Source organism: Bos javanicus, chromosome X (assembly GCF_032452875.1).
Source record: "Bos javanicus breed banteng chromosome X, ARS-OSU_banteng_1.0, whole genome shotgun sequence".
Classification (NCBI taxonomy): domain Eukaryota; kingdom Metazoa; phylum Chordata; class Mammalia; order Artiodactyla; family Bovidae; genus Bos; species Bos javanicus.
Genome location: NC_083897.1, coordinates 89,862,780 through 89,890,735, shown reverse-complemented (window position 1 = coordinate 89,890,735; position 27,956 = coordinate 89,862,780). Strand labels below are relative to the sequence as shown.

Sequence of the window (27,956 nt, the reverse complement as noted above, 5' to 3'; positions counted from 1 at the left end):
TTCTCTATCTCTGGTAAAATTCAGTTCAGTTCAGTCACTCAGTCGTGTCCGACTCTTTGTGACGCCATGGACTGCAGCATGCCAGGCTTCCCTGTCCATCACCAACTCCCAGAGCTTACTCAAACTCATGTCCATCAAGTCGGTGGTGCCATCCAACCATCTCATCCTCCGTTGTCCCCTTCTCCTCCCACCTTCAATTTTTACCAACATAATGGTCTTTTCCAATTAGTCAGTTCTTCACATCAGGCAGCCAAAATATTGGAGCTTCAGCTTTAGCATCAGTCCTTCCAATGAATATTCAAGACTGATTTCCTTTAGGATGGAGTGATTAGATCTCCTTGCAGTCCAAGGGACTCTCAAGCATCTTCTCCAAAATCACAGTTAAAAAGCATTAATTCTTTGGTGCTCAGCTTTCTTTATGGTCCAACTGTCACATCCATACATGACTGCTGAAAAAACCATAGCTTTGACTAGACAGACCTTTGTTGGCAAAGTAATGTCTCTGTTTTTTAATATGCGTCTAGGATGGTCATAGCTTTTCTTCCAAGGAGCAAGCATCTTTAATTTCATGGCTGCAGTCACCATCTGCAGTGATTTTGGAGCCGTTCAAAATAATAAAGTCTGTCACTGTTTCCATTGTTTCCCCATCTATTTGCCATGAAGTGATGGGACCAGATGCCATGATCTTAGTTTTCTGAATGTTGAGTTTTAAGCCAACTTTTTCACTGGTAAAATTATTTGCCCTGAAATCTATTTTGTCTTATACTAATATAGCCACTTCAGCTTCCTTCTGCTTAGCATAGAATTATTTTTAATATATTTATGTTTCTATATTTAAAATGGATATCTTGTAGGCAGCATATAGTTGGGTCATGCTTTTTCATCCAATCAGGCAATCTCTGCCTCTTAATTGGGGTGTTTAAACCATGAGCCTTTAATGTGATTGTTGATATGATATTTAAATCTGCCATCTTGCTATTGATTTTTTTTCTCTATCCCATATGTTCTTTGTTCCCATTTTATTCTTTCATTGTCTTCTTTTTGGATTAATGAGTATTTTTTTATTCCACATTATCTCCTTTCTGGCTTATTAGATGTAACTTTTTGTTGTGTTACTTTCCTGATTGTATTAGGATTTACAGTATATGTCTTTAACCTATCACAATCAATCTTGAGATAATAACAGTTCATGTAAAGTATAAGAACCTTACAACAGCATCCTTCTGTTCCCTCTCCTTGCCTTTGTGCAATTGTTTTCATACATTTTGTTTCTATATATGCTATAAACATTGTATACTTTTTGCTTTAAGCTACCAATGATCTATTCAAGAAAGGTGTAAAATGTGGAAAAGAAATAGTCTTTACCCACATAATTGCCTTTTACAATCTCTTCAATTTCTTTCGGAGAAGGCAATGGCACCCCACTCCAGTACTCTTGCCTGGAAAATCCCATGGACGGAGGAGCCTGGTAGGCTGCAGTCCATGGGGTTGCAAAGAGTTGGACACGACTGAGCGACTTCACTTTCACTTTTCACTTTCATGCATTGGAGAAGGAAATGGCAACTCACTCCAGTGTTCTTGCCTGGAGAATCCCAGGGACGGGGGAGCCTGGTGGGACGCCGTCTATGGGGTCGCACAGAGTTGGACACGACTGAATCGACTTAGCAGCAGCAGCAATTTCTTTATATAGATCCAGGTTTCCACCTGGTATTTTCTTTCTGCGTAAAACACTTCCATTAACATTTCTTGTAGTACAGGTCTGCTGGCGATTAATTCTATCAGCTTGTATGTTTAAGCAAAGGTCTTCACTTTCCTTCATTTTTAAAAATATTTTTGCTGAATATAGAATTTAACGTTGACAATTTTTTAAGTCCTTTATAGATGTTGCTTCGCTGTCTTCTGCCTTTCATGGTCTCTGATGAAAAATATGTATCATTTTGATATTTGTTCCTCTGAATATAATATATCTTTTCTCTGGTCTCTTTTAGGAGTTTTTTGTTTTTTTTTTTTTTTTCCTTTAACACTGGGTGTGGTGTTTTTTTTTGTTTTTTTTTTTGTTTGTTTGTTTGTTTTTGAGAAATTTGATTTTGGCATACCTTAATGTAGTTTTCTTTGTTTCTTGTGTTCAGAATCTATTGAGTTTCTTAGATTTATGGGGTTTATAGAGTTTATCATATTTGGGAAGTTTTTATCTATTATTTTTCCTAATAATTTTTCTTTTCAGTTTCCTTGCCTCTCCTAATACATATATTAGGCTGATTGCAGTCATCCCACAGATCACTAATGTTATGTTCATTTATTTTCAGACTTTTCTTCTTTGTCTTTCCTTTTTGAATCATTTTAAGTGCTATGTCCCCAAGTTTACTAACCTTTTTTATTGACATGTCTAACCTGCTCTTAATCCCATCCATTGCATTTTATATCATAGATATATATTATCATCTCTACAAATTCAGTGTGGATCTTTATTTATATCTTCTCTTTCTCTCCTTAACATACTCATCCTTTCCTCTACATATATGGAATATATTTACAGCAGTTGTTCTAATGGCCTTGTCTAGTAACTCTGTCATCTGTGCCATTTCTTGGTATGTTTCTATTATTATAGTTTTCTTATTATGAGTCATATTTTCCTACTTCTTTCCATACCTAGTAATTTCTTATAGGATGCCAAACATTGTGAATTTTATTTTGTTGGATACTACATTTTCTGAATTTCTTTTAATGATTTTTAGCTTCTTCTAGGATATAGTTAAGTTACTTGGAAAGAACTTGATCCTTTTTAGGATTGCTTTTCATCTTTGTAAGGTAAAATCTGGAAGAGTAAATAAAAATAAAATTGAATTTTCCCTCTTGCCAAAAGGGGAATAGACCTTTAGTCTCTCCCATTTCTTAGAGTTTTTCCTTGAGAAATCTAGTATTTGTTCATTCATCCTGTGTTGCTTTGATATGTATGTAAATCTTTTTTAAGGATTAAATAAGTCTCTTGCCAGCCTTATAATCCAGAAATTTATTTCAGAAGGAACTGTATTTCTTCAGAAATGTATTTCTGAAGGAACATCTCTGAAATGTAAGCATCAAGGACAATAATGCCCATATATTTCTCTGTCATCCTGGGATTTTAGCCTAGGTGCTTTGCCCTAAGCTGTAAGCACCTGTTCATCGTATAGATATGAGAAGCTGTATTTTTTCCTCAGATAAAGGCAATTAACTAGCACAGATGGTTACTCCAATTACCGGGTGAACTTAGGATGAACTGTGAAAGAATGTGTAGCAAACAGTACTTTCAAGTCCTCTTACATAAGAACACATTATAATTTAAAAACATGTATGTAATAGAGACATTGCATACAAAAGAATGGGATTTCTTTCTTTCCAATCTCATTAGCAGATTGTCTATAATGCAGCAATTTGGTTTAATGCCTATTCAATAAAAAACTGTTTTCTTTCTTGTCTACCTTCATGGAGAGGATTTCCTGGATTGGGGGGAAAGTTTACTTTTTGTTTTTCTCCAACAGATCAGAACAGCAGTTAAAGGCTAATATTGTCCTCTACTGTTATGACCAAAGTTATGACCAACCTAGACAGCATATTAAAAAGCAGAGACATTACTTTGCCAACAAAGGTCTGTCTAGTCAAGGCTATGGTTTTGCCAGTACGATGGATGTGAGAGTTGAATTGTGAAGAAAGCTGAGTGCCAAAGAATTGATGCTTTTGAACTGTGGTGTTAGAGAAAACTCTTGAGAGTCCCTTGAACTGCAAGGAGATCCAACCAGTCCATCCTAAAGGAGATCAGTCCTGGGTGTTCAGTGGAAAGATTGATGTTGAGGCTGAAACTCCAATACTTTGGCCACCTCATGCAAAGAATTGACTCATTGGAAAAGACCCTGATGCTGGGAAAGATTGAGGGCAGGAGGAGGAGGGGATGACAGAGAATGAGATGGTTGGATGGCATCACCGACTAAATGGACATGAGTTTGGGTGGATTCCGGGAGTTGGTGATGGACAGGGAGGCCTGGCATGCTGCGGTTCATGGGGTCGCAAAGAGTTGGACATGACTGAGCGACTGAACTGAAACTGAAAATGTGGCACACTCTTCTAAGTACTCTATCTCTGTGTATTACAAGATTTCTCTACTCTGGATATTGGGGATATGAACTCTTTCCAGCCCTGTTTGAGCTCATAACCTTGTTCTCTATGCTCATTTCTTATAATTCATTTCCTGGCCTTGGGTAGTTCCGTTACATACATGTGCTGATCAGTACTCAGCTCAAGACTCTAGGAGAACCCACTGCATATTTCCAGAGCACTCAAGCATGCTCTCTCTCTTACTCTGGTCTGCTCTCTCTCCTTCTCCCCATCTCCCATGCCAATACTATGTCCTGTGAATCTGCTTGCCTTGTTCTCCTTGAATTTTCAGCTCAGACTGCTGGGCTCTGTTTAGGTTCCCCCTGCCCATGTTGAGACCTGAAAACTCTCCAGGCAGTAAGCTGAGGTAATCATAAGGCTCACTTTGTTTGTTTCCTTTCTCTCAATGATCAATGTCCTTTGCTGCCTGATGTTTAATGTCTGGAAACCATTGTTTTATATAATTTATTAATTCCTTTTCATTGTTTAAGGCAAGAAGGTAAACTCAATTCCTTTTACTCCACCATGATTGGAAGAGAAAATCCTTGTGTTACCTTTGAATCATAGTTTCTTTTTGTTCCCCCTCCCTTCCTGCTTCTGTTAATAACTTTGCAAAAATTTTCTAATGATTTTGAAGTTATTTATTGCATGCCCTTTCTTTTAGGGATAACCATTTCCCACCTATTTTGTTGGACAAATGATGAGCTCCCTTGCTGTATTTCTGACCCTGCAGGTGAAATTTTACTAGTGCCCCTTGTGTGAAAGGGCTTAATGGATGAAATTCAGTTCCTGCTTTGTGGCCTCATCTTCCATCTCTGGGACAGTATTCTAACTCCATTACTACAATGCAGCATTTCTCAAACTTTTTCATCTCAGAATCTATTTACACTTAAAAATTTTTTATTTTATTTTGCTGAGTTGGAATAAACAAACTCCAAACGGTCTCTCACACTAAATATAGCTGTGAAACCTGGAGAGAATGCATGGAACAGCTATTTGAGTACTCTTAAAGTAAATAATAGAGTAGACTGGGGAAGAAGACTAGATTTTGTAGTATCATTGAATTATCAGTAAGTTCACTATTTTATTTATTCTGATGTAATCTGGTGTGGACTCACAGAAGTCCAAAAATGTATGCTAAAAATGATAAAATGCTATTGGAAGAAATCAGTAAAAGTCTAAATATGGAGGGACATAGCATGCTCATGGATTGGAAGACTCAACATAGTAAAGATTCCAGTTCTCCCCAAATTAATCTATACATTTAATGTATTCCAATCAAAGTCCAAGGGATATAATATTTTTTGTCAATATTGACAAGTTGATACCAAAATTTATATGAAAAGACAAAGGAATGAAAATAGTTAAAACAATTTAAAAAAGAATAAAGTCAAAGTAATCACAGTACCTGATTTTAAGACTATGAACTTTACTTTGAACTTACAGAAATCAAGACAGTGTGGTATTTGGTGAAGGGACACACACATAGATAAATTCAGGATAGAGTCCAGATGTAGAACCTCACCAATACAACCAAATGATTTTTGATAAAAGTGCAAAGGCAATTCAATGGAGAAAGGATAACCTTTTCAATAAATGACATTGGAACAACTGTACTTAGATGCACAAAAAAAATAAATTTCAATCTTAACCTCATACCTTACACAAAAATTAACTCAAAATAAAAGCTAGATTTATGTATAAAACACAAAACTATGAAACTTTTAACAGAAAACAGGAAAAATAGCTTCATGACCTAAGGTTAGGTACAGAGGTTTTTTTTTCACATGACACCATGATCATGAACCATAAAAGGAAAGAATGATAAACTGGACTTGATAAAAATGGAAACTTTTTGTTCTGTGAAAGACACATTAAGAAAATGATAAGAGGAACTACACACTGGGAGAGAATACCTGCAATTCCCACATCTGACAAAGGACTTGTATCCAGCACACATAAAGAACTCGCATAACCCAAGAGTTAGAAAATAAAAATTTTATTAAAAAATGGCCAAACAGCTTGAATATTCACATGAACAAAGAGGATATAGGGATAAAATAAGCACATGAAAAGATTTTTCAACATCATTAATTACTAGGAAAATATACATTAAAGCCATTACATATCTATTAGAAAGGCTAAAATAAAACATACTGACAAAACCAATTGCTAGCAAAGATGCAGAGCAACTGGAACTCTTACATTGCTCTTCTAAATGCAAAATGTAAAAAAATAATAATAAATGCAAAATGTTATAACCACTTTGGAAAACAGTTGGTTATAAAGTTAACCATACACTTACCAGCAATCCCATTCCTGAGTATTTACCTTAGAGAAATGTTCACATGAAACCTGTACATGGGTGATCACGGTAGCTATATTTGTATATGTATGCTAAGTCACTTTAGTTGTGTCTGACTCTTTGTGACCCTATGGACTGCAGCTCCTTTGTCCATGGAATTCTCCAGGCAAGAATACTGGAGTGGACTGTCATGCTCTCTTCAAAGGGATCTTCCCAACCCAGGGGTCGAACCTGCAACCTCTTTACATCTTCTGCATTGGCAGGCAGGTTCTTTACCACTAGCACCACTTGGGAAGCCCAGTTTTATTTGTAACAGCTCCATATTCACTCTTCAACGAGTGAATGGATAAACAAATTGTGGTACTACTCAGCAATAAAAAGGAATGAACTATTGATTTGCCCAACAACTTGAATGGATATCAAAGGCGTTATGCTGAAGAAAAGAAGTCTCAAAAGGTTACATATTGTATGATTCATTTATATGGCATTATCAAAAAGATGCAACTGTAGTGACAGAAAATGGATATGTGGTTGTCAAGGCTTGCTGCTGCTGCTGCTAAGTCGCTTCAGTCGTGTCTGACTCTGTGCAACCCCACAGACGGCAGCCCACTAGGCTCCCCCGTCACTGGGATTCTCCAGGCAAGAACACTGGAGTGGGCTGCCATTGCCTTCTCCAATGCATGCAAGTGAAAAGTGAAAGTGAAGTCTCTCAGTCGTGCCCGACTTAGGGGTGGGAAGATGGTATAACAAAAGGACATCACCTGGAGTTCACCTAACCCGAGGTCATGAAGCTATTTTTCGTATATTTTCTGTTAAAAGTTTCATAGTTTTTTGTTTTACATTTTAATCTATTTTTTGAGTTATTTGAACTGTTTTTATTATTCTGTTTGTGGTGATGGTTACATGAGCCTATACAACTGTTAAAATTCATCAAATTTTATGCCAACAAAATCAATTTTACTATATGCTCATTTTAATGAAAAAATATTGAAATTCCTAAAGAGCTTCTGTTTAGGTGGATTTTACCTATCAGTATTTTCCACTATAGAAGTTACAAATCACTTAAAATTAAATATTAGTTGCAGAGTAAATCATGCGAAATGGCAGTCTGAATGAAGCACAAACTGGAATCAAGATTGCCAGGAGAAATATCAATAACCTCAGATATGCAGATGACACCACCCTTATGGGAGGAAGTGAAGAACTAAAGAGTCTTCTGATGAAGGTAAAAGAGGAAACTGAAAAATTTGGCTTAAAACGAAACATTCAGAAAACTAACATCATGGCATCCAGTCCCATCAGTTCAATTCAGTCCTCAGTCGTGTCCGACTCTGTGACCCCATGGACTGCAGCACATCACGCTTCCCTGTCCATCACCAACTCCCAGAGCTTACTCAAACTCATGTCCATCAAGTCGGTGATGCCATCCAACCATCTCATCCTCTGTCATCCCCTTGTGGTCCCACCTTCAATCTTTCCCAGCATCAGGATCTTTTCCAATGAATCAGTTCTTCACAGTCCTTCCAATGAATATTCAGGACTGATTTCCTTTAGGATGGACTGGTTGGATCTCCTTACAGTACAGGGGACTCTCAAGAGTCTTCTCCAACATCACAGTTCAAAAGCATCAATTCTTCAGCTCTCAGCTTTCACGTGTGAGGTCCAACTCTCACATCCGTACATGACTAATGGAAAAGCCATAAGTTTGACTAGATGGACCTTTGTTGACAAAGTAATGTCTCTGCTTTTTAATATGCTGTCTAGGTTGGTCATAGCTTTTCTTCCAGAGGCAAGCGTCTTAATTTCATGGCTGCAGTCACCAACCATATGCAGTGATTTTGGAGCCAAAAACAATAAAGTCTGTCACTGTTTCCCCATCTGTTTTTGCCATGAAGTGACGGGACCAGATCCCATGATCTTAGTTTTCTGAATGTTGAGCTTTAAGCCAACTTTTTCACTCTCCTCTTTCACTTTCATCAAGAGGGTCCTCTGTTCCTCTTCACTTTCTGCCATAAGGAGGGTGTCATCTGCATATTTGAGGTTATTGATATGTCTTCTGGCAATCTTGATTCCAGCTTGTGCTTTATCCAGCCCAGCATTTCGCATGATGTACTCAGCATTTAAGTTAAATAAGCAGGGTGACAATATACAGCCTTGATGTACTCCTTTTCCTATTTGGAACCAGTCTGTTGTTCCATATCCAATTCTAACTGTTGCTTCTTGACCTGCATACAGATTTCTCAGGAGGCAGGTAAGGTGATCTGGTATTCCCATCTCTTGAAGAATTTTCCACAGTTTGTTGTGATCCACACAGTCAAAGGTTTTGGCATAGTAAATAAAGCAGAAATAGATGTTTTTCTGGAACTCTCTTGCTTTTTCAATGATCCAACAGATGTTGGAAATCTGATCTCTGGTTCCTCTACCTTTTCTAAATCCAGCTCAAACATCTGGAAGTTCACAGTTCATGTATTGTTGAAGCCAGGCTTGGAGAATTTTGAGCATTACTTTGATAGTGTGTGAGATGAGTGCAATTGTGTGGTAGTTTGAACATTCTTTGGCAGTTCCTTTCTTTGAGATTTGAATGAAAACAACTTTTCCAGTCCTGTGGCCACTGCTGAGTTTCCCGAATTTGCTGGCATATTGAGTGCAGCACCTTCACAGCATCATCTTTTAGGATCTGAAATACCTTAACCGGAATTCCATCACCTCCACTAGCTTTGTTCACAGTGATACTTCCTAAGGCCCACTTGACTTCACACTCTAGGACGTTTGGCTCTAGGTGAGTGATCACACCATCGTGGTTATCTGGGTCATGAAAATCTTTTTGTACAGTTCTTCTGTGTATTCTTGGCACCTCTTCTTAATATCTTCTGCTTCTGTTAGGTCCATACCATTTCTGTCCTTTATTGTGCCCATCTTTGCATGAAATGTTCCCTTGGTATCTCTAATTTTCTTGAAGAGATCTCTAGTCTTTCCCATTCTATTGTTTTCCTCATTTGTTTGCATTGATCACTTAAGAAGGCTTTCTTATCTCTCCTTGCTATTCTTTGGAACTCTGCATTCAAATGGGTATATCTTTCCTTTTCTCCTTTGCCTTTAGCTTCTCTTCTTTTCTCAGCTATTTGTGAGGCCTCCTCAGACAACCATTTTGCCCTTTTGCATTTCTTTTTCTTGAGGATGATCTTGATCACTGCCTCCTGTACAGTGTCGTGAACCTCTGTCCATAGTTCTTCAGGCACTCTATCAGATCTAATCCCTTGAATCTATTTGTCACCTCTACTGTATAACCATAATGTATTTGATTTGGGTCATACTTGAATGTTCTAGTGGTTTTCCCTACTTTCTTCAATTTAAGTCTGAATTTGGCAATAAGGAGTTCATCATTTGAACCACAGTCAGCTCCCGGTCTTGTTTTTACTGACTGTATAGAGCTTCTCCATCTTTGGCTGCAAAGAATATAGTCAGTCTGATTTCGGTGTTGGCCATCTGGTGATGTCCATGTGTAGAGTCTTCTCTTGTGTTGTTGGAAGAGGGTGTTTGCTATGACCAGTGTGTTCTCTTGGCAAAACTCTATTAGCCTTTGCCCTGCTTAATTCCGTATTCCAAGGCCAAATTTGCCTGTTCCTCCAGGTATCTCTTGACTTCCTACTTTTGCATTCCCATCCCCTATAATGAAAAGGACTTCTTTTTTGGGGTGTTAGTTCTAGAAGTTCTTGTAGGTCTTCATAGGACCATTCAACTTCAGCCTCTTGGCATTAGTGGTTGGGGCATAGACTTGGATTACTGTGATATTGAATGGTTTGCCTTGGAAATGAACAGAGATCATTCAGTCATTTTTGAGATTGCATCCAAGTACTGCATTTCAGACTTTTGTTGTCTATGATGGCTACTCCATTTCTTCTAAGGGATTCCTGCCCACAGTAGTAGATATAATGGTCATCTGAGGTAAATTCACCCATTCCAGTCCATTTTAATTCACTGATTCCTAAAATGTTGATGTTCACTCTTGCCATCTCCTGTTTGACCACTTTCAATTTACCTTGAATCATGGATTTAACATTTCAGGTTCCTATGCAATATTGCTCTTTACAGCATTGGACTTTACTTCCATCACCAGTCACATCCACAACTGGGTATTATTGTAGCTTTGGCTCCGTCTCTTCATTCTTTCCAGAGTTATTTCTCCACTGCTCTCCAGTAGCATATTGGCCACCTACCAACCTGGGGAGTTCATCTTTCAGTGTCCTATCTTTTTGCCTTTTCATACTGTCCATGGGGTTCTCAAGGCAAGAATACTGAAGTGGTTTGCCATTCCCTTCTCCAGTGGACCACGTTTTGTCATAAATCTCCACCATGACCCGTCCATCTTGGGTGGCCCTACACGGCATGGCTCATAGTTTCATTGAGTCAGACAAGGCTGTGGTCCATGTGATCAGTTTAATTAGTTTTCTGTGATTGTGGTTTTCATTCTATCAGCCCTCTGATGGATAAGGATAAGAGGCTTATGGAAGCTTCCTGATGGCAGAGACTGAGGGGGAAAATTGGTCTTGTTCTAATGGGTGGGGCCATGCTCCATAAATCTTTAATCCAATTTTCTGTTGGTGGGCGGGGCCAGTCCCATTAGTTCATGGCAAATAGATGGGGAAACAGTGGGAACAGTGAGAGAGTTTATTTTGGGGTGCTCCAAAATCACTGCAGATGGTTGGTGACTGCAGCCATGAAATTAAAAGACACCTTCTCCTTGGAAGAAAAGCTATGACCAACCTAGAGAGCACATTAAAAAGTAGAGACATTACTTTGCCAACAAAGGTCTGTCTAGTCAAAGCTATGGTTTTTTTCAGTAGTCATGTATGGATGTGAGAGTTGGACCACAAAGAAAGCTGAGCACCAAAAAATTGATGCTTTTGAACTCTGGTGTTGGAGAAGACTCTTGGACTGCAAGGAGATCCAACCAGTCCATCCTAAAGGAAATCAGTCCTGAATATTCATTGGAAAGACTGATGCTGAACCTGAAACTCCAATACTTTGGCCACCTAATGCGAAGAACTGATTCATTGGAAAAGATCCTAATGCTGGGAAAGATTGAAGGCAGGAAGAGAAGGGGATGACAGAGGATGAGATGGTTGGATGGCATCACCAACTTGATGGACATGAGTTTGAGCAAGCTCCAGGAGTTGGTGATGGACAGGGAAATCTGGCATGCTGCAGTCCATGGGGGCGCATAGAGTTGGACATGACTGAGTAACTGAACTGAACTGAATTTAAAACAGTAATAGTAGAAAAATGATTACATGTTACATAAATAACATACTTGCAATGAAAGTTAAATATATATTCCAAAATATGCAAAATATATAATCTCATTGTTTTACATCTTTGCACATCTCTTTCATGTTTGGCTGAATAGAAGACAGCTGGACTCTCATATTGGCTTTTGCATCAATCTGTTGCAATAACATAGGTCATGTAGCTTCTGGAAAAATACTGAACACTTGATGGAGAGTGTGATAAATGCAAAGAGAATCTCAGTATTCTCATGAAAATACTTTTGACTTTGTGGACCCCTAAAAGGATCTTGGGGACCTGAGGGGTCACTGGACCTCCCTTTCATTATCACAGCTTTGTTGTTATTGTTGTTCAGTCACTAAGTCATGTCCGACTCTTTCCAACCCCATGGACTATAGCATGCCAGGCTTCCCTTTCCTTCACCGTCTCCTGGAGTTTGCTGAAATTCATGTCCCTTCAGTCAGTGATGCTATCTAACCATCTCATCTTCTGCTGCCCCCTTCTCCTTTTGCTTTCAATCTTTCCCAGCATCAGGGTTTTTTCAATGAGTTGGCTCTTCCCACCAGGTGGCCAAAGTACTGGAGCTTCAGCTTCAGCATCAGTCCTTCCAATGAATATTCAGGGTTGATTTCCTTTAGGATTGACTGGTTTGATCCCCTTGCAGTCCAAGAGACCCTCAAAAGTGTTCTCCAACACCACAGTTTAAAAGCATCAATTCTTGAGTGCTCAGCCTTCTTTATGGTCCAACTCTCACATCTGTACATGACCTCTGGAAAAATCATACCTTTGACTAGACAGACCTTCATCAGCAAAGTGATGTCTCTGCATTTTAATATGCTATCTAGGTTTGTCAGTGCTTTCCCTGCAAGGAGTAAGCATCTTTTAATTTCATGGCTACAGTCAGTGTCCACAGTTATTTTGGAGTTATATTTGGAGTTATTTGGAGAGTTTATTTATTTAAAAATAAATCTGTCACTGCTTCCACTTTTCCCACTTCTATTTGCCATGCATGAAGTGATGGAACCAGATGCCATGATCTTAGTTTTTTGAGTGTTGAGTTTCAAGCCAGCTTTTTCACTCTCCTTTTTCACCCTCATCAAAAGGCTTTTTAGTTCCTCTTCACTATCTGCCATAAGGGTGGTGTCATCTGCATGTCTGAGGTTGTTCATATTTCTCCTCAGTCTTGATTCCAGCTTGTGCTTCATCCACCCGGGCATTTCATGTGATGTACTCTGCATAGAAGTTAAATGAGGAGGGTGACGATACAGAGCCTTGTCATACTCCTTTCCCAATTTTGAACCAGTCCATCGTTCCATGTCCAGTTTTAACTGTTGTTTCTTGACCTGCATACATGTTTCTCAGAAGATGATGAGGTGGTCTGACACTCCCATATCTTAAAGAATTTTCCACGTTTGTTGTGATTCACACAGTCAAAGGCTTTAATGTAGTCAAAGAAGCACAAGTAGATGTTTTTCTGGAATTCCTTTACTTTCTCTATGATCCAACAGATGTTGGCAATTTGATCTCTGGTTCCTCTGCATTTTCTAAACCCAACTAATACATCTGGAAGTTCTCGTTTCAGGTGCTGTAGAAGCCTAGCTTTAAGGATTTTGAGCATAACCTTGCTAGCATGTGAAATGAATACAATTGTATGGTAGTTTAAACATTCTTTGGCATTATCCTTCTTTGGGATTGAAATGAAAACTCACCTTTTCCAGTCCTGTTGTCACTGCTGAGTTTTCCAAATTTGCTGACTTGCTGAGTGCAGCACTTTAACAGCATCATATTTTATGATTTTAAACAGATTCCTTGAATTCCATCACTTCCACTAACTTTCTTCATAGTAATGCTTCCTAAGGCCCACTTGACCTCACACTTCAAAATGTCTGGCTCTAGGTGTTTTCCGGGTCATTAAGATCTTTTTTGCATAGTTCTTCTGTATATTCTTGCTACCTCTTCTTCATCTCTTTGCTTCTATTAGGTCTTTACCATTTCTGTCTTTTATTGTGCCCATCCTTGTGTGAAATGTTCCCCTGATACCTCCAATTTTCTTGAAGAGATCTTAGTCTTTCCCATTCTATTGTTTTCTTTTGCATCATTCATTTAAGAAGGCCTTTTTATCTCTCCTTGCTATTCTCTAAAACTCTGCATTCAGATTGGTATATCTTTCCCTTTCTCCTTTGCCTTTCACTTCTCTTCTTTTCTCAGCTATTTGTAAGGCCTCCCCAGACAACCATTTTGCCTTCTTTAACTTTTTTTTTTCTTTCAGATGGTTTTGGTCACTGCCTCCTGTACAGTGTTAACAAACCTCCATCCATATTTCTTCAGGCACTCTGTCTACCAAATCTAATCCCTTGAATCTATTTGTTAACTCTACTGTATAACCATAAAGGATTTGATTTAGGTCATACTTGAATGGTCTAGTGGTTTTCCCTACTTTCTTCAATTTAAGTGTGAATTTTGCAATAAGGAGCTCATGATCTGGACCACAGTCAGCTCCAGTTCTTGTTTTAGCTGACTATATAGAGCTTATCCATCTTTGGCTGCAAAGAATATAATCAATTTGATTTTGGTATTGACCATCTGGTGATGTCCATGTGTAGAGTCATCTCTTATGCTGTTGGAAAAGGGTGTTTGCTATGACCAGCATATTCTCTTGACAAAACTCTGTTAGCCTTTGCCGTGCTTCATTTTGCACTTCAAGGGCAAACTTGCCTATTATTCAGGTATCTCTTAACTTCCTGTTTTGCACTCCATCACCCTAGGCTGAAAAGGACATTTGTGTGTGTGTGTGTGTGTGTTAGCTCTAGTTGGTCTTGTAGGTCTTCATAGAGCCATTCAACTTCAGCTTATTCAGCATTAGTGGTTGGGCCATAGTGGTTGGGTTTGCCTTGGAAACAAACTGAGATTAGCCTGTCATTTTTGAGATTGCACCCAAGTAATGCATTTCGGACTCTTTTGTTGACTATGAGGGCTACTCCATTTCTTCTAAGGGATCCTTGCCCACAGTAGTAGATGTTAAGTGTCATCTGAATTAAATTCACCTATTCTGGTCCATTTTAGTTCACTGATTCCCAAGATGTTGAAGTTCAATTTTGCCATCTCCTGCTTGACCACATCCAATATATCTTGATTCATAGACCTAACATTCCAGGTTCCCATGCAATATTGTTCTTTACAGTATCAGACTTTACTTTCACCACCACACACATTCACACCTGAGCATCATTCCTGCTTCGGCCCACCCACTTCATTCTTACTGGAGGTATTATTGTATTTGCCCTCTGCTCTTCCCCAGCAGCATATTGGACACCCTCCAACCTGGGGGGTCTTCGGCAGTCATATTTTTTAGCCTTTTCATACTGAGCATAGGGTTGCCTAGGCAAGAATACTGGAGTAGGTTGCCCCTTCATAGATCACAGCCTTGTGGTGGCAAAGGGCATTGCATAACTCAGTGAACCTAGGAGTCATGCTGTGCAGGGCCACCCACGATGGACAGGTCATAATGAAGAGTTCTGACGAAACATGGTCCACTGGAGGAGGAAATGGCAACCCACTCCATTCTTGCCTGGAGAACCCCATGGACAGGATGAAACAGCTATATGTATACATATATTCCCTCTTAGATTTCCTTCCCATTTGGGTCACCGCAGAGCACAGTAGAGTTGCCTGTGCTATACAGTAGGTTCTCATTAGTCATCTGTTTTATACATAGTATCAATAGTGTATATATGTCAGTCCTAATCTCCCAAGTCATCCCACCCTTGGGATAATTTTCCTTCCACTTTTTACTTACAGTACACTCTTTTGGATTTTCTTTAATGAGGATCTGCTGGTGAAGAACTCTCTCAATGTTTGTGTGAAAATGTCTTTATTTCACTCTAATTCTTTAACTTTTTTTCTTATTGATTTTAGAATACTAAGTTAACAATCAACAAATTGAAGGTCATTCCACTATCTTCTGATTGTTGAGACGTCAGCTATCAATCTAATTGCTGTTCCTATGACATGATCTGTCATCTTTCTCTGACTTCATTTTCTCTCTCTCTGGTTTTTTTCAGTGTCTGGATTAGACCTCCTTATTTATCCTACCCAGGATTTGTTGGGCTTCTTGAATGTGTAAGTTAACTTCTTTTCATTAAGTCTAGAAACTTTCTCAGCTATTATCTCTTCAAATATTGACTCTGCTCCATCAATATTCATATTCTCTTTCTCTCGCATTATAATCGGATGTGTGCTAGATTTTCTCATTGTATTCTCCCTGTCTGTTACTCTCCTGTATTTTCTATTTTTTTCCTCTCTCCATACTGCATTCTTGATCATGTCTTCAGCTTATTAATGCTCTCTTCACTTATGTCCACCTTTCTGCCAGATACATTCACTGAGTCAGTATTTTTCACTCCTAGAAGTTATTTTTCATTTTTTTCACAAGATGCATTGTCACTTTTTTATAGACTTCTCTTCCCTATGGATATTTTTAAATTAGTAATTTGTTTCTCTAAACATGTACACTTAGTTGTTTTAAGATATGTGTCTGGTAATTCTCTTATCTGAAATCTATGTGAGTCTGTTTCTGTTGTTTCCTATTCCTGCTGTTTTTAACTCGAGTTCCCTTGGTTCCTGGTATGACAAATTTAGTCTGCTCTCTGGTCATTGTGCCCTTGAAAACTTATTTGTATGGGTTCCCTAAAACCTGGAATGGATAGATTCTCTTTCAGAAGCTTTGTATTTGTATTTGTTTTTACAGAGTACCGTGGAGTACTACCTGTCTGGAAGCCACTTAAATCCAAGGTCACAGCTTGAAGTTCCCTGGCTGATTCAGTCCATGGGTTGCTGCTGCTAAGTCGCTTCAGTCGTGTCCAACTCTGTGCGACCCCATAGATGGCAGCCCACCAGGCTCCACCATCCCTGGGATTCTCCAGGCAAGAACACTGGAGTGGGTTGCCATTTCCTTCTCCAATGCATGAAAGTGAAAAGTGAAAGTGAAGTCGCTCAGTCGTGTCCGACTCTTCACGACCCCATGGACTGCAGCCTACCAGGCTCCTCCGTCCATGGGATTTTCTAGGCAAAAGTACTGGAGTGGGGTGCCATTGCCTTCTCCACCATGGGTAATGGGGTACAAATCTACTTGAGGACTGGAGTGTGGCCTCTTTTCCTCAGGGATGAATTTTTAACCTACTCCTCCCTTTTAAAAAATTTTACAATCTATTTATTTTATTTTAGTAAAATATTTGTTTGGTTACATTGGGTTTTACTTGTGGCACACAGGATCTTCAGTCTTCGTGGCAGCACTCAGGATCTTTAGTTGTAACATGCAAACTCTTAGTTGCAACATGTAGAATCTACTTTCCTGACCAGGAATTGAACTTGGGCCTCCTGCATTGGGAGTGCAGAGTCTTAGCCACTGGACCACCAGGGTGGCTGCTGCTGCTGCTAAGTCACTTCAGTTGTGTCCGACTCTGTGTGACCCCACAGACGGCAGCCCACCAGGCTCTGCTGTCCCTGGGATTCTCCAGGCAAGAACACTGGAGTGGGTTGCCATTTCCTTCTCCAATGCAGGAAAGTGAAAAGTGAAAGTGAAATCGCTCAGTCGTGTCCCACTCTTCGAAACCCCACGGACTGCAGCCCACCAGCCTCCTCCGTCCACGGGATTTTCCAGGCAAGAGTACTGGAGTGGGGTGCCATTGCCTTCTCCAGGACCACCAGGGCAGTCCCTATTTATTTTAACTTTTATTGAAATATAGTTGATTTACAATGTTGTGGTAGTTTCAGGTGTATAGCAAAGTGATTCACTTATGAATATATATTATATATGTGTGTATATATATATAATATATATATTCTTTTTTAGATGCTTTTCCATTATAGGTTATTACAAGATACTGAGTATAATTCCCTGTGCTATACAGTAGGTCTTTGTTAGCTGTTTCATATTAGTAGTGTGTATATTTTAATCCCAAACTCCTAATTCATTTCTCCCCCCCCCCCGCTTCCCCCTTTGATAACCATAAGTTTGTTTTCTATATCTATGGGTCTATTTCTATTTTGTAAATAAATTAATTTCTATCATTTTTTAAGATTCCACATACAAGCTATATCATATATTTGTCTTCGTCTGACTTACTTTACTTAGTATGATAATCTCTAGACCCATCCATTTTACTGCAAATGGCATTATTTCATTCTTTTTTATGGCTGAGTAATATTCCATTGTGTATATGTACTATATATTCTTTAAGCATTCACCTGTCAATGAGTATTTAGGTTGCATCCATGTCTTGCCTATTGTAAATAGTGCTGCTATGAACATGTGCTCCGTACTCAGTTATGTCTGACTCTTTTGCAACTGAATGAACTGTAGCCTGCCAGACTCCTCCGTCCATGGGATTTTCCCAGCAAGAATACTGGAGTAGATTGCTATTTCCTCCTCTATTATGAACATGGGGTGCATATATCTTTCCAAATTAGAGTTATCTCCAGATATATGCCCAGGAGTGGGATCATAAATTATATAGTAACTCTATTTTTGTTTTTTTAAGGAACCTCCATATGGTTCTCCATCCCACTCCCCCCTTTTATACCCTTTATTTTTAGGAAGAGAGCTCTTCTTGGTGCTAAGGCAGCCTTTTGTATAGTTATCTGGGATTGTTGGAAACAGGGCAGATTTAGTTCTGGTTGGGATGCAGAACCTTATGCAGCTGGTGTAGCTCTTTGGGATCTCATTTTAATGTAGAGAGGGTCTCCTATTAAACCCCTATCTTGTGCTGGCCCTGAGCCTTAACGTCTCTCCCTCCAGCCTTTTGTAGCCACTGATTCAAAGCTCAGGTGGGCAATGTAGACAAACACCCTCAAACCCAATTGGCTTTGGTGTGTCAATACTCTGCTTACCTGCCTGATTACAAGCTTTCATCCAAAAATTGGCCTGAACATTTCCCTCTTCCTCTCTCAGCTCTTCAGTGCTTTTTAAGCAGTTTTGAAATTTTTATCCAGTATATTTCAATACTTCAATAAGAAAGTTGAATCAAATAACCAAGCCTGCCATTGCCAGAAACTATTCAATAGAAGTTCACACTCTTAAATGTTTAAACATTCATATTTGACTTAACAAGGTCCGAATGCAGGCAGTATCCCTACCTTCCTCCCAAACAAGAGCCTTAGAATGCTTTAAATAGTAATAATTTCCTGCTGTTTTAAATGCTTTTGTGCTCCAGTGTTTTTAGTGCCAGCTTGTTTTTATACATAACTCCATATGCTTCAACATTATCATTGTTTTATATGCTTATTTATATTGCCTCACATTTACCAATTTTTGTTCACTGTTCCTTGCCTCCTACTCATTCCTTCTCTCCAATTTCAATTTCCTTCTCCCTGAAGTATATCTTCCAGTAGTTATTTTAGTAAGAGTCTATTATTGCTAAACTTTCTTAGGTTTATTTTTTCTGAAAATGTCCTTATTCTACTCTCAAAAAAAAAAAAAAAAAAGAGTAGAAGTTCATCTCATCAATATTTCTTGGGGTACTTATTCTCCTCCTTGTGGCAACTGGTGACTCACCTTCATGGCGTCTCATTTCTTTGCAAGTACAATATTTTTATTGTTTGTTTCTGAGCACATGTTCAGCAGATATTGTCTTTTTTTGTGGGCTTCTATGTGCTGTGTATTATAAAAATATTTTTGCTTTCACTGAGTTTCTAGAAGTTTCAATGATTCTGCTCCAATATTTGTTTTAATTTTTCAGTGTGTGATTCCCATAACATGCAGTAAGGTAAATGTAGACCCCCCATAACCACATATGACGTAGGCCTGGGGTTTTTATTTCTGCTCATGGCTCCAGAGAGAGCATAAGACTTTTCATGGCTTACTTTCCAAATCCCTTTCTAATGAACAGAGAAGCTGCTAAGGGCTTTATCCAGAGGTTTCAGTGAGTTTCTCTGCCTCTGGTGGACTTGAGGCTGTATTGCCAGTACTTGCCTGGGCACTAGATTCCCGGCTTGGAGCCCCTAACCCCTAGGGCCTAATATCCAGAACCAGTAACTACAATAGGTTATTGAAGTGTCCATTTACATTTACTAGACTGGCTTTTTTCTTTTTCTCTGAAGATTTTGCTTTTTATTTTGTTAAGTTCAACTATAAGTTAAAATTTTTGTTAGTTTATCTCATGTTATGTGTTTGTATTTTGGGGGGATGCTATTCATGTTATCTTAGTGTGCTGTACGGCCAGAAGAAAATCATATTTATATTTATGATTTTGTGCTGCATTTATACTTTAAGAATTTTCCCTTATCACTTCCATCCTCATGAATATGAACTTCTTTGAGTTCCAAGGAAATTAATCCACCTCGGGACCATCTAGATTAAGGGCACATATGAGGCCAGGTCTTTGTAGCATGCTGCGTCATTCTCCAGATACACCACCTACATAGTTTAAATACATCACTCCCCTGGGGTCTAAAGTTCCTTAGCAGAGTGATTTTCAACTTTAAAACATTTTAGTAGCAGAACTCTTTCTTCAAATATTACTTGGAATTCCCAAATACAAAATCAATAACTCCCTCTTAATGATTTTATATTTCAGAGTTCCTGATCCTCACTAATTTGCCCCTCCTCTTGTTCCCCAAGGCCATCCTCATAGACTTTTCTGGCTCCAAGTACCACAGTGTGAAAACAAATTGAACAGATCAGTGGTTGTCAAAGTGTGGTCCTAGAACCAGAAGCATCAACATCACCTGGGAATGTGTTCAAATGCAAATTCTCAACCCCTCCTCACCGGCCCCATCCTAGATCTACTGAAATCAGAAACTCTGGGGGCAGGGCCCAGCAACGTGTGTTAACAAGCCCTCTAGGTGACTCTGATGCACGTTTATGTGTGAGGCCTTACTACAATAGAGCATCCCATCCAGGAGCTATTGGAACAAGGCTGGAATACTGCCCAAGATGAACATTTCTGGGTGCTTAAATAAGCCCAAACTTATCTGGCAGGCTGTTTTCCATCCACTGTTTTCTTGTGCCTGAAGGCAATTATAGACCCTCACAAGGTCCAACTTTGCAATGACCTGGGTCCCTTTGAATTGGTTCAATAAGTGAGACATCACTAGGAAGAGTAGGGAATCCTTACTTTCAGTTCATTAGACAGAAATAATGACATTCCACATAATTTTGCTTGACAACAAGACTTCAGATCTGAAGCTCACAAAATAATGTTGAGCAAAAGAAGCCAGACACAAAACTGTACAAAACATTTCCATTTATAGATGGCATTTTAAAAGGCAACACTAATCTACAGTGAAAGAAATCAAGATAGGGATTACCCTTTGGGGTTATTGACTTGAAGGAAGCAGGAAGGGGGCCTGACTTATGGGTAACGTTCTATTTCTTGATCTGAGTGCTGTTCACAGAGATGTGCTCATTTTACAAAAATTCATGAAGTTACACCTTGATGATATGTGCATTTCCTGTCTATCTGACATGCTTTGATGCAAGAATTTAAACATAGCATTAGGTCAGTGTGTAAATGACACACTGCTGTGCTGGGTGCTGGGCTACATACTCTCGGAGGATGGGGGCCTTTGCTTCTGGATGTGAAATATACATTTGATGCAAAGACAGGTTCCTAGCACCAGGTTTATTGTATTGTGGCAATGAGTCTTATGGAGCCCACTCTGTTTCTTGATTGGAAAAGACCTCTTGGTTGATGGCATCCCTGATCAGGATTCCCAGTGGAAGGGGAAGAAGTGAAGCAGTTACCTAATGTGACCTGTAAGCCAGAATAAGTTTCAGCACCTGGTTACTCCAGGAAATGGGAAGTGATAGGGTTCTGGATTTCCAACTAGATCAGGCCGAGAACCCATAGGAAGCATGTACAGTGGATGAAAGGTAAGTCCCCCATTGTTTGGTCCCTCATCCTGAGCTCTGTGGGTGGATAAGCTCCCAGTTGCGAGCACCCATCTTTTGCCTGTACCCTTCTGGGCCCAGATCATAAATCCACATATGAACTGAAATTCCCTGGCCTTAACAGCTTGTGGAAGTAGAGAGTCTCAGTTGAAGAACTACCTTAAATTTTACCAGCTCTTGCCCGTATCTGCTCCTACAGGAATTCTAGCCCCCATGTAAAATAGCCCAATGCTGTCTGAAAGTCCTCAGTATGTCAGAAACCAATATGTTTTGGGCCTCTCCCATGTTCCCCTTCACTTAAGTCTGTGCCCCATTTTTGTGTGCTTTGTCCATGAAGCTGCTTCAGAATTACTTACCCCTCCCCTGCCACCCCACTGCTGCCGTTCCCACCATGGGAACGTTGACAAAGGTGCCAAGGGTGCTACCTCCTGACCCCCTAAAGGCCCCAACCATGGGGGCGCTCACCCGTGTATCAGACATGCTCAAACATGCCTGAATCGCATTTGAGCTCAAGGTAACACATACCTGCAAGGTAACACATACACGATGCCCTGGGCTCCACAGTGATGTGATCTGAAAGCAGGCCCTGCTGCCGTTACACTCCATGGTTCAGTCCAGGGGGTGATGGGGAGGGCATAGGGCTGGGCTCGAATGGCTCCCCTGCTGCTGAGGGACAGTGGTGTTTTCCAGACAGAGGAGGTGAATGTTTCAATCAGGAAGTGCCAGATACAGCTGCTCCCTCTGGTGGTCTATGCCTTCCACCAGTGGGGACAGGGAGGTCAGTTTCAGTCTCAATGCTGTTCATATCTCTTAGAACTATTCCTGAGTATAGGGTATTTAAAAGACAGTTTCTGTACTAGATGAACCCAAAGTGAGGAATGTTCTGTTAAAAGTGCTAATGCCATACAACATGCAGAAAGGCTGTGGAAATATTCCCGATTAAAGGAGGCTAAAGAGACATGACAGCTTAAAGCAACACCTCATCCTGGACCAGATGCTGTGACAAAGAGGGAAAATGCTATAAAGGACATTACTGGGTCACCAGACAAAACTGGAGTACAAGTGTAGATAATAGTATTATATCAACGTTAAATTTACTGAAGCTGTTAACTATACTGTGATGTAGGGAATACGCCTAATTGTAGGAAGTGCACACTGAAGTACTTGGGCATAAAGGGCCATGATGTAACTTACCCTCAGTTGGTCCAAACACACACACACACACACACACACACACATGCCTAGATGCAGCTAGGGTAAAATGTTAGCAATAGGTAAATCTGGTAAAGTGTATATAGATGTTCTTTATACTATCTGGTTTGTTTTTTTTAAGTTTCCTATAAAATACAAATCACTTCCAAATAAAAGTGTTTTACAAATGTGAAAGTGTCTGTGCAAGCAGTCAGGATCTGGTGGACACGTCCGACTGAACTCTTCCTGTGGGAGGGATGAGGAAGGAGGACGTGGCTGTCTTCCCAGGCAGGGTTCCCACACATCCCAAAGGGAAGTCAGATACCTGCATGAAGGTGCCAAGTGGCATCCAAGGCCACTTGCCTCTTGCTCTCCCCCAGCCTACAAGATGTCAAAAATAACACTTTTTACATTTTCTCCTGAGGATAATGAGCCCTGGGGGTGGGGAGTGAGGAAAATTCGGTTATGAAAGAAAGGTGTTTGGGTTTATTCATCCATCCGGAAAATGTTTCAAATACTATGTCCTAGGGGCTGTTCTAGGGGCTGAGAATGCAGCCCAGGGTACAAGAGGAGACACAATCCCTGTCCTAAAAATGCCTGTGAGCTAGTTGGGGATGCAGCCACAACCACACAAATAAACACATATTACCAAATGAGCTGACCATGAAGTAGACTTGGGGAGCCATGGGAGGAGCGCAGCCTTTTACCAGAGCCAGTGGATGCAAGTCCCATGGGTCTGAAATGTTTAGTTCCCCTCCCCCTCATATTTTCTAAGTAACATGTCCTTTTGTATCTGATGAAGAGGATAAAAGAAGGAACCACCACCAGGGCTTAACCTGTCCTGGGCACATCCCATTTGTTTGGGCTTAGCCCTCTGTGAGAATCAGGGAGGGGGCCAACATGCCACTCCCCTGCTGTCCCTGGGCTGGTAGACCAGTGAGCAGTCTTTTCATGATCTATGCCTGCAGGTAGATGCAGCCATGTCCATAACACTTCTGGAGGGCAAAGACCACCAACACCCTCCCGTGGAAGCCTAGCAGCCCACTGGCCCCGAGTCCCATCCCTGGGGTGCTGAGTCATGGTAACAACATGACAGTCTTCCAATTGGACAGAATAATGACTTTGAGGGGGGACACCTGTGATTCTCCCTCCAGTCCTGAATGTGGCGCTGACTGTAATGCCCTGTACCCAAGGGACAATAGTGGAATCTGATGCCTTGGGGCTCAAAAAAAAAAAAACAGTACTGGGGAGGAAGTTATAAGTGTGTATGTGTGACTGTATCTGACACAGTGTGTGTCATTTTTGTTCGTGGGTCTCAGATAGGGCTGCCCCTCATCTCTAATGCATTCTGGTCCGGGACCAAAGAAGTTTCAGATCCAACAAATGTTCACTGAGCCCGTACAAAGTCTCAAGCCTTTTTTAATTAATACTTTGACACATTTTATATCACTTAATCTTTAACAATAACCCGTTAAGGTAGGAATTATCTGCATTGTACAGATGAGAAAACAATCGCAAAGAGGTTCATTGATTTGCTCAAGTATATCATACAGCTTTTTTTTTTTAAACACTCACACACTAAACTCTTAGCTGAGGCCTGTCTGTGTTGGCTATCTTACAGTGTTTCTTGTCTTCTCTACCTTTGGAGCAATTGCTCCCCTTATACAAAAGCCCCCTTTTCTTGTTTCACAGGCCCACATGGGCTTTTCTTTGTTTAATACTGCATTTAATAGCACAAAAAAATCACAAATACAAAGAAACTGGCAAAGGTGTTTGTCAATGAAATATCCCTGCTTCCTCCGCTTTTCCACTTTCCTACCCATATATGTAATGGGCTACATTTGTATAAGCTTTTCTTTTTTCTCCCCCAAACATATAACTGTTATGTGATTGGTCAGTTGAAGCTGAAACACCCATGGAGAAAGATGTTTTACAGTTACAAGGGCACACATCCCCCCCATACCACCCCCCTCCCACCCCACACTTTCCCACACAATCTTTTGGAGGAATATAGGATATGGACCAGTGTCTGATTTCCCTGCTCCTGCCTGCCCCGCCCAGAGCATCCTGCCATTTAATCTTCCTTTAAGTGACTGCTTAGACTAGAGCCTCTTCTCCCACCCCTTCTATTCCTCTTCCAGTCAGGACCTTTTAGACACTGGAAACTGTTCAATTCTTACTCTGTCAGGCCCGTGGGCCATGCAAGTAGGTCCTTTAAATCTTGATGCCAGTTGTAGTATGGGCACTGTAATCTTCCACTCCAGGTAGGTAGGTCTGTGTGTCACTTCAGTAGGCTTGTGTATTCACTTCTTTCACTTTTTCTGATTCGTGTTCCAGGACCTGTTTGTGATAGAACAGTAAATACCCTTCACTGTCCAGCACGTCCTTAATACTGGCCTTGGTGATGACGGCATCATCACACTTGAACCACTGGTCCTTGTGGTGCCGGATGAAGCTGGTGTAGTGGCCACTCTCCAAGGTTCCTTGGTGATTAACCACAGCAAACAAGGAATACTTATTCTCATCGTTTCCACTATTGGTTGGCAGCTGCAACTGTCCATTCATCCTGCTCTCTTTACTCGAGGCCATGAAAGGTGTCATATCCAGCTCCAGAGGAAAGGATATGTATGTAGTGATCTTGCGCCTCTGTTTGGCTGAGTGTTCAAACCGTTTGAAATGAAAACAGGCAACGACAGGTAATTTATTCATTGTGAGCTGTTTGGTAGATTCCTGGTAGCTTTGGCAACTACCACACTTGATTTTGGCACTGCTTCCTAAGTGCTCTGGCCTCGTAAACCTTCGCAGGCAGTCCGTGAGGGTAGTGATTCCTGGTATGTGGCTTTCCCCGTTAACACTGCTCTCCCTCCCTGGGCTCATCGGCCAGAAGGAGGTACAAGAGCCAGGCAAGTCCAAACTGATGTCCCAGCATGGGTCTATTGTGGTGGAGACACCATGACAGGCTTGACAGGTGACATCAGATTGCAGACCACCTGTGAAAATTTGGTCAATGATGCAGTTACAGTGGTTGGGATTGCTGGCCGCCTTCCCAGCATCATCACCTTTGCAGTGCCTGTGCAGGACATCTAACGCTGCAATGAGAAACTCATGTGCATCCTGTTGCCTGTACCCTGCTAAATGCCGTGCGTGTATCCATACCAGGTGCAGTAACTTATAGGGAACATGAGGAGATGGGTTTCCAGAATACAACTCTCGAAAAAGCGAAGACATCTCACAGACCAGACACAACTCCGGACTCGGCATTTCACATCTGTGCCTGTCAGAGAGGAAGAAATCTCTCAGGATCGGAGTGTGGGTAAGGGCCTGGACGATGCAGTTCATAAAGCACGTGTTTCCAAGATTGATCAGTCCTCTTAAACCGATGGTAAAGCTGGAGGCGATTCTTCTTCTCCTTGGGTTATGGCCCAGCAGTTCTAACTCAGGTTTGGTTGTCTCCCAGGTTGGATACTTCTCACCGAGGCCTGGCACTGAATACTGCTGGTGAGAAACCTCGGTCGAGGTGGAGGCTTGTAATTTCAAAGCTTCCCCTTGCTCTTCTTTGGCAATTTGCTCAATGTCTCTGTCATATACATAGTCCTTACACATAAAGCAGTATATACCTCCGTAATAAAGGTCTACTGCTAAGTTGTGTTGTTTCGTCTCGGCGTGCTCATGAATGTGCTTCTCTGTGAAGCAGCCAAAGAAGACACAGGAAAGGCAAGAGTGGAGTCTGTTCAAATGGGTGCCACACACATGGCAGATACAAGACTTTGCCTTGCTTTTCCTGGTCTCTGGGGTTCCACACCACACGAAGCACTGGTAGATCACCCGCAGTTCCTGCCTCCAGTTCTCTCCCACCTTAAAGCTGTTCACGTGGGAACAGCCTGGTGGACCCACCGCGAAATCCACATCCAGGCACCCGCCCCCAGGGCCGCGCCGGGGCCGGGGCCGGGGCGGGGGCCGTGGCCTAGGCTGCGGCGGGGTACGGAGCCGGGTCTGCGGCCGCGGCCGGGGTCGGCGGCGGGGGGCACGGCTGCGCCGCGGGGAAGGATCGGGGGGCCGCGGGGGATCGGAGGGAAGGGTAGGGAGAGGAACCTCGTCTCTGCCGCCGCCACCGCCACTCCGCGCCGGGTTCTCATCCTCAGGCTCCTGCTTCGGCTCCCCCTTCGGCTCCTGCTCCGCCTCCCGTGCCGGCTCGGGTTCAGGTTCGGGCTCCAGCTTGAGCTCTACCCGGCGTCCCGGACCCTCCACAGTCTCCACCTTCCCGGTGGCGTCCACCTTCCCAGCCGCCTCCACCTTCCCCGCCGCCTCTACCTTCCCTTCCACCTTCGCCTCTGCCTCCACCTTCCTCTCCGCCTTCTCCGCCGTCTCTGCCGTCTCCGCCTCCTCTGCTCCTCCGCCTCCACTGGCAGCGGCTCCTCCCCCTAATCGCAGGGCTGGGGCGGCCACTGGGCGTGGCGGCGCGGGGGCCACGCAGACCAGGGGTGTCCCCCGTCCGGCCTGAGGGAGCGCGGTGGCTGTGGCAGCTGGACCCAAAAGGGACTTTCACTGAAGGAGGCGGCGGCGGAAGCAGGCGACGCCCCCGGGAATCCTCCTGCCGTAGCCCCCTAGCGGAGGCCGCTCAGCAGCCAGGCCCGGTTTCCTTTAATTCAATATTTCCCAAACTTGCTTGTTCACGAGAATCACGTGGGGAGCGTGTTAAAATTACAGATTCCTCGGCTCCACCCGCAGCCCCACTGAATCAGAATCCCGAAGGAACATGCTCCGGAACCTGTATCTTTAACTAGGGCCCGAGAAGATTCTTATGAGCAGGCAAGTTTGAGAAACACAGCTCTAATTCATTGAGGCTGGCGGGAAGGGGGGCGGGGACCGCGCAGTCTCTTTAAGGCGCTTCCAGTTCTCGGCTCCAATCGCTGCTCTGACCCCTTTCATCGTCTCCTCCCCTCTCTCCGTCCTTCCCTTCGCCCATGCAGCCTCCCCCAGCACTGCGGGGCCAGGGATAGAGAGATATCCTAGTCCAGAAACGTCCCTGGGGCTGAGAAACATCCCCCCAGAGGCCGGGTCGCGAGGAGCGCTGGCAGAAGCGGTGATCAGCCAGCATCTCTGAGGCTGAGCAGGTTCCCATCCCTATCTGAGGCTCCCCGCCCACCCCAGGTTCTG

General features: G+C 41.8%; 1 protein-coding gene across 1 annotated transcript; it reads right to left on the bottom strand.

Moving 5' to 3' along the window:
* Positions 1 to 24,200: 24,200 nt before the first annotated feature.
* Positions 24,201 to 27,341, bottom strand: USP27X (ubiquitin specific peptidase 27 X-linked; the record flags this gene model as incomplete). The annotated part of the gene is made up of 1 exon (XM_061410111.1): positions 24,201 to 27,341. A coding segment is annotated over one exon (2,256 nt), but the record flags the coding sequence as incomplete, so codon positions are not given.
* Positions 27,342 to 27,956: the final 615 nt, after the last annotated feature.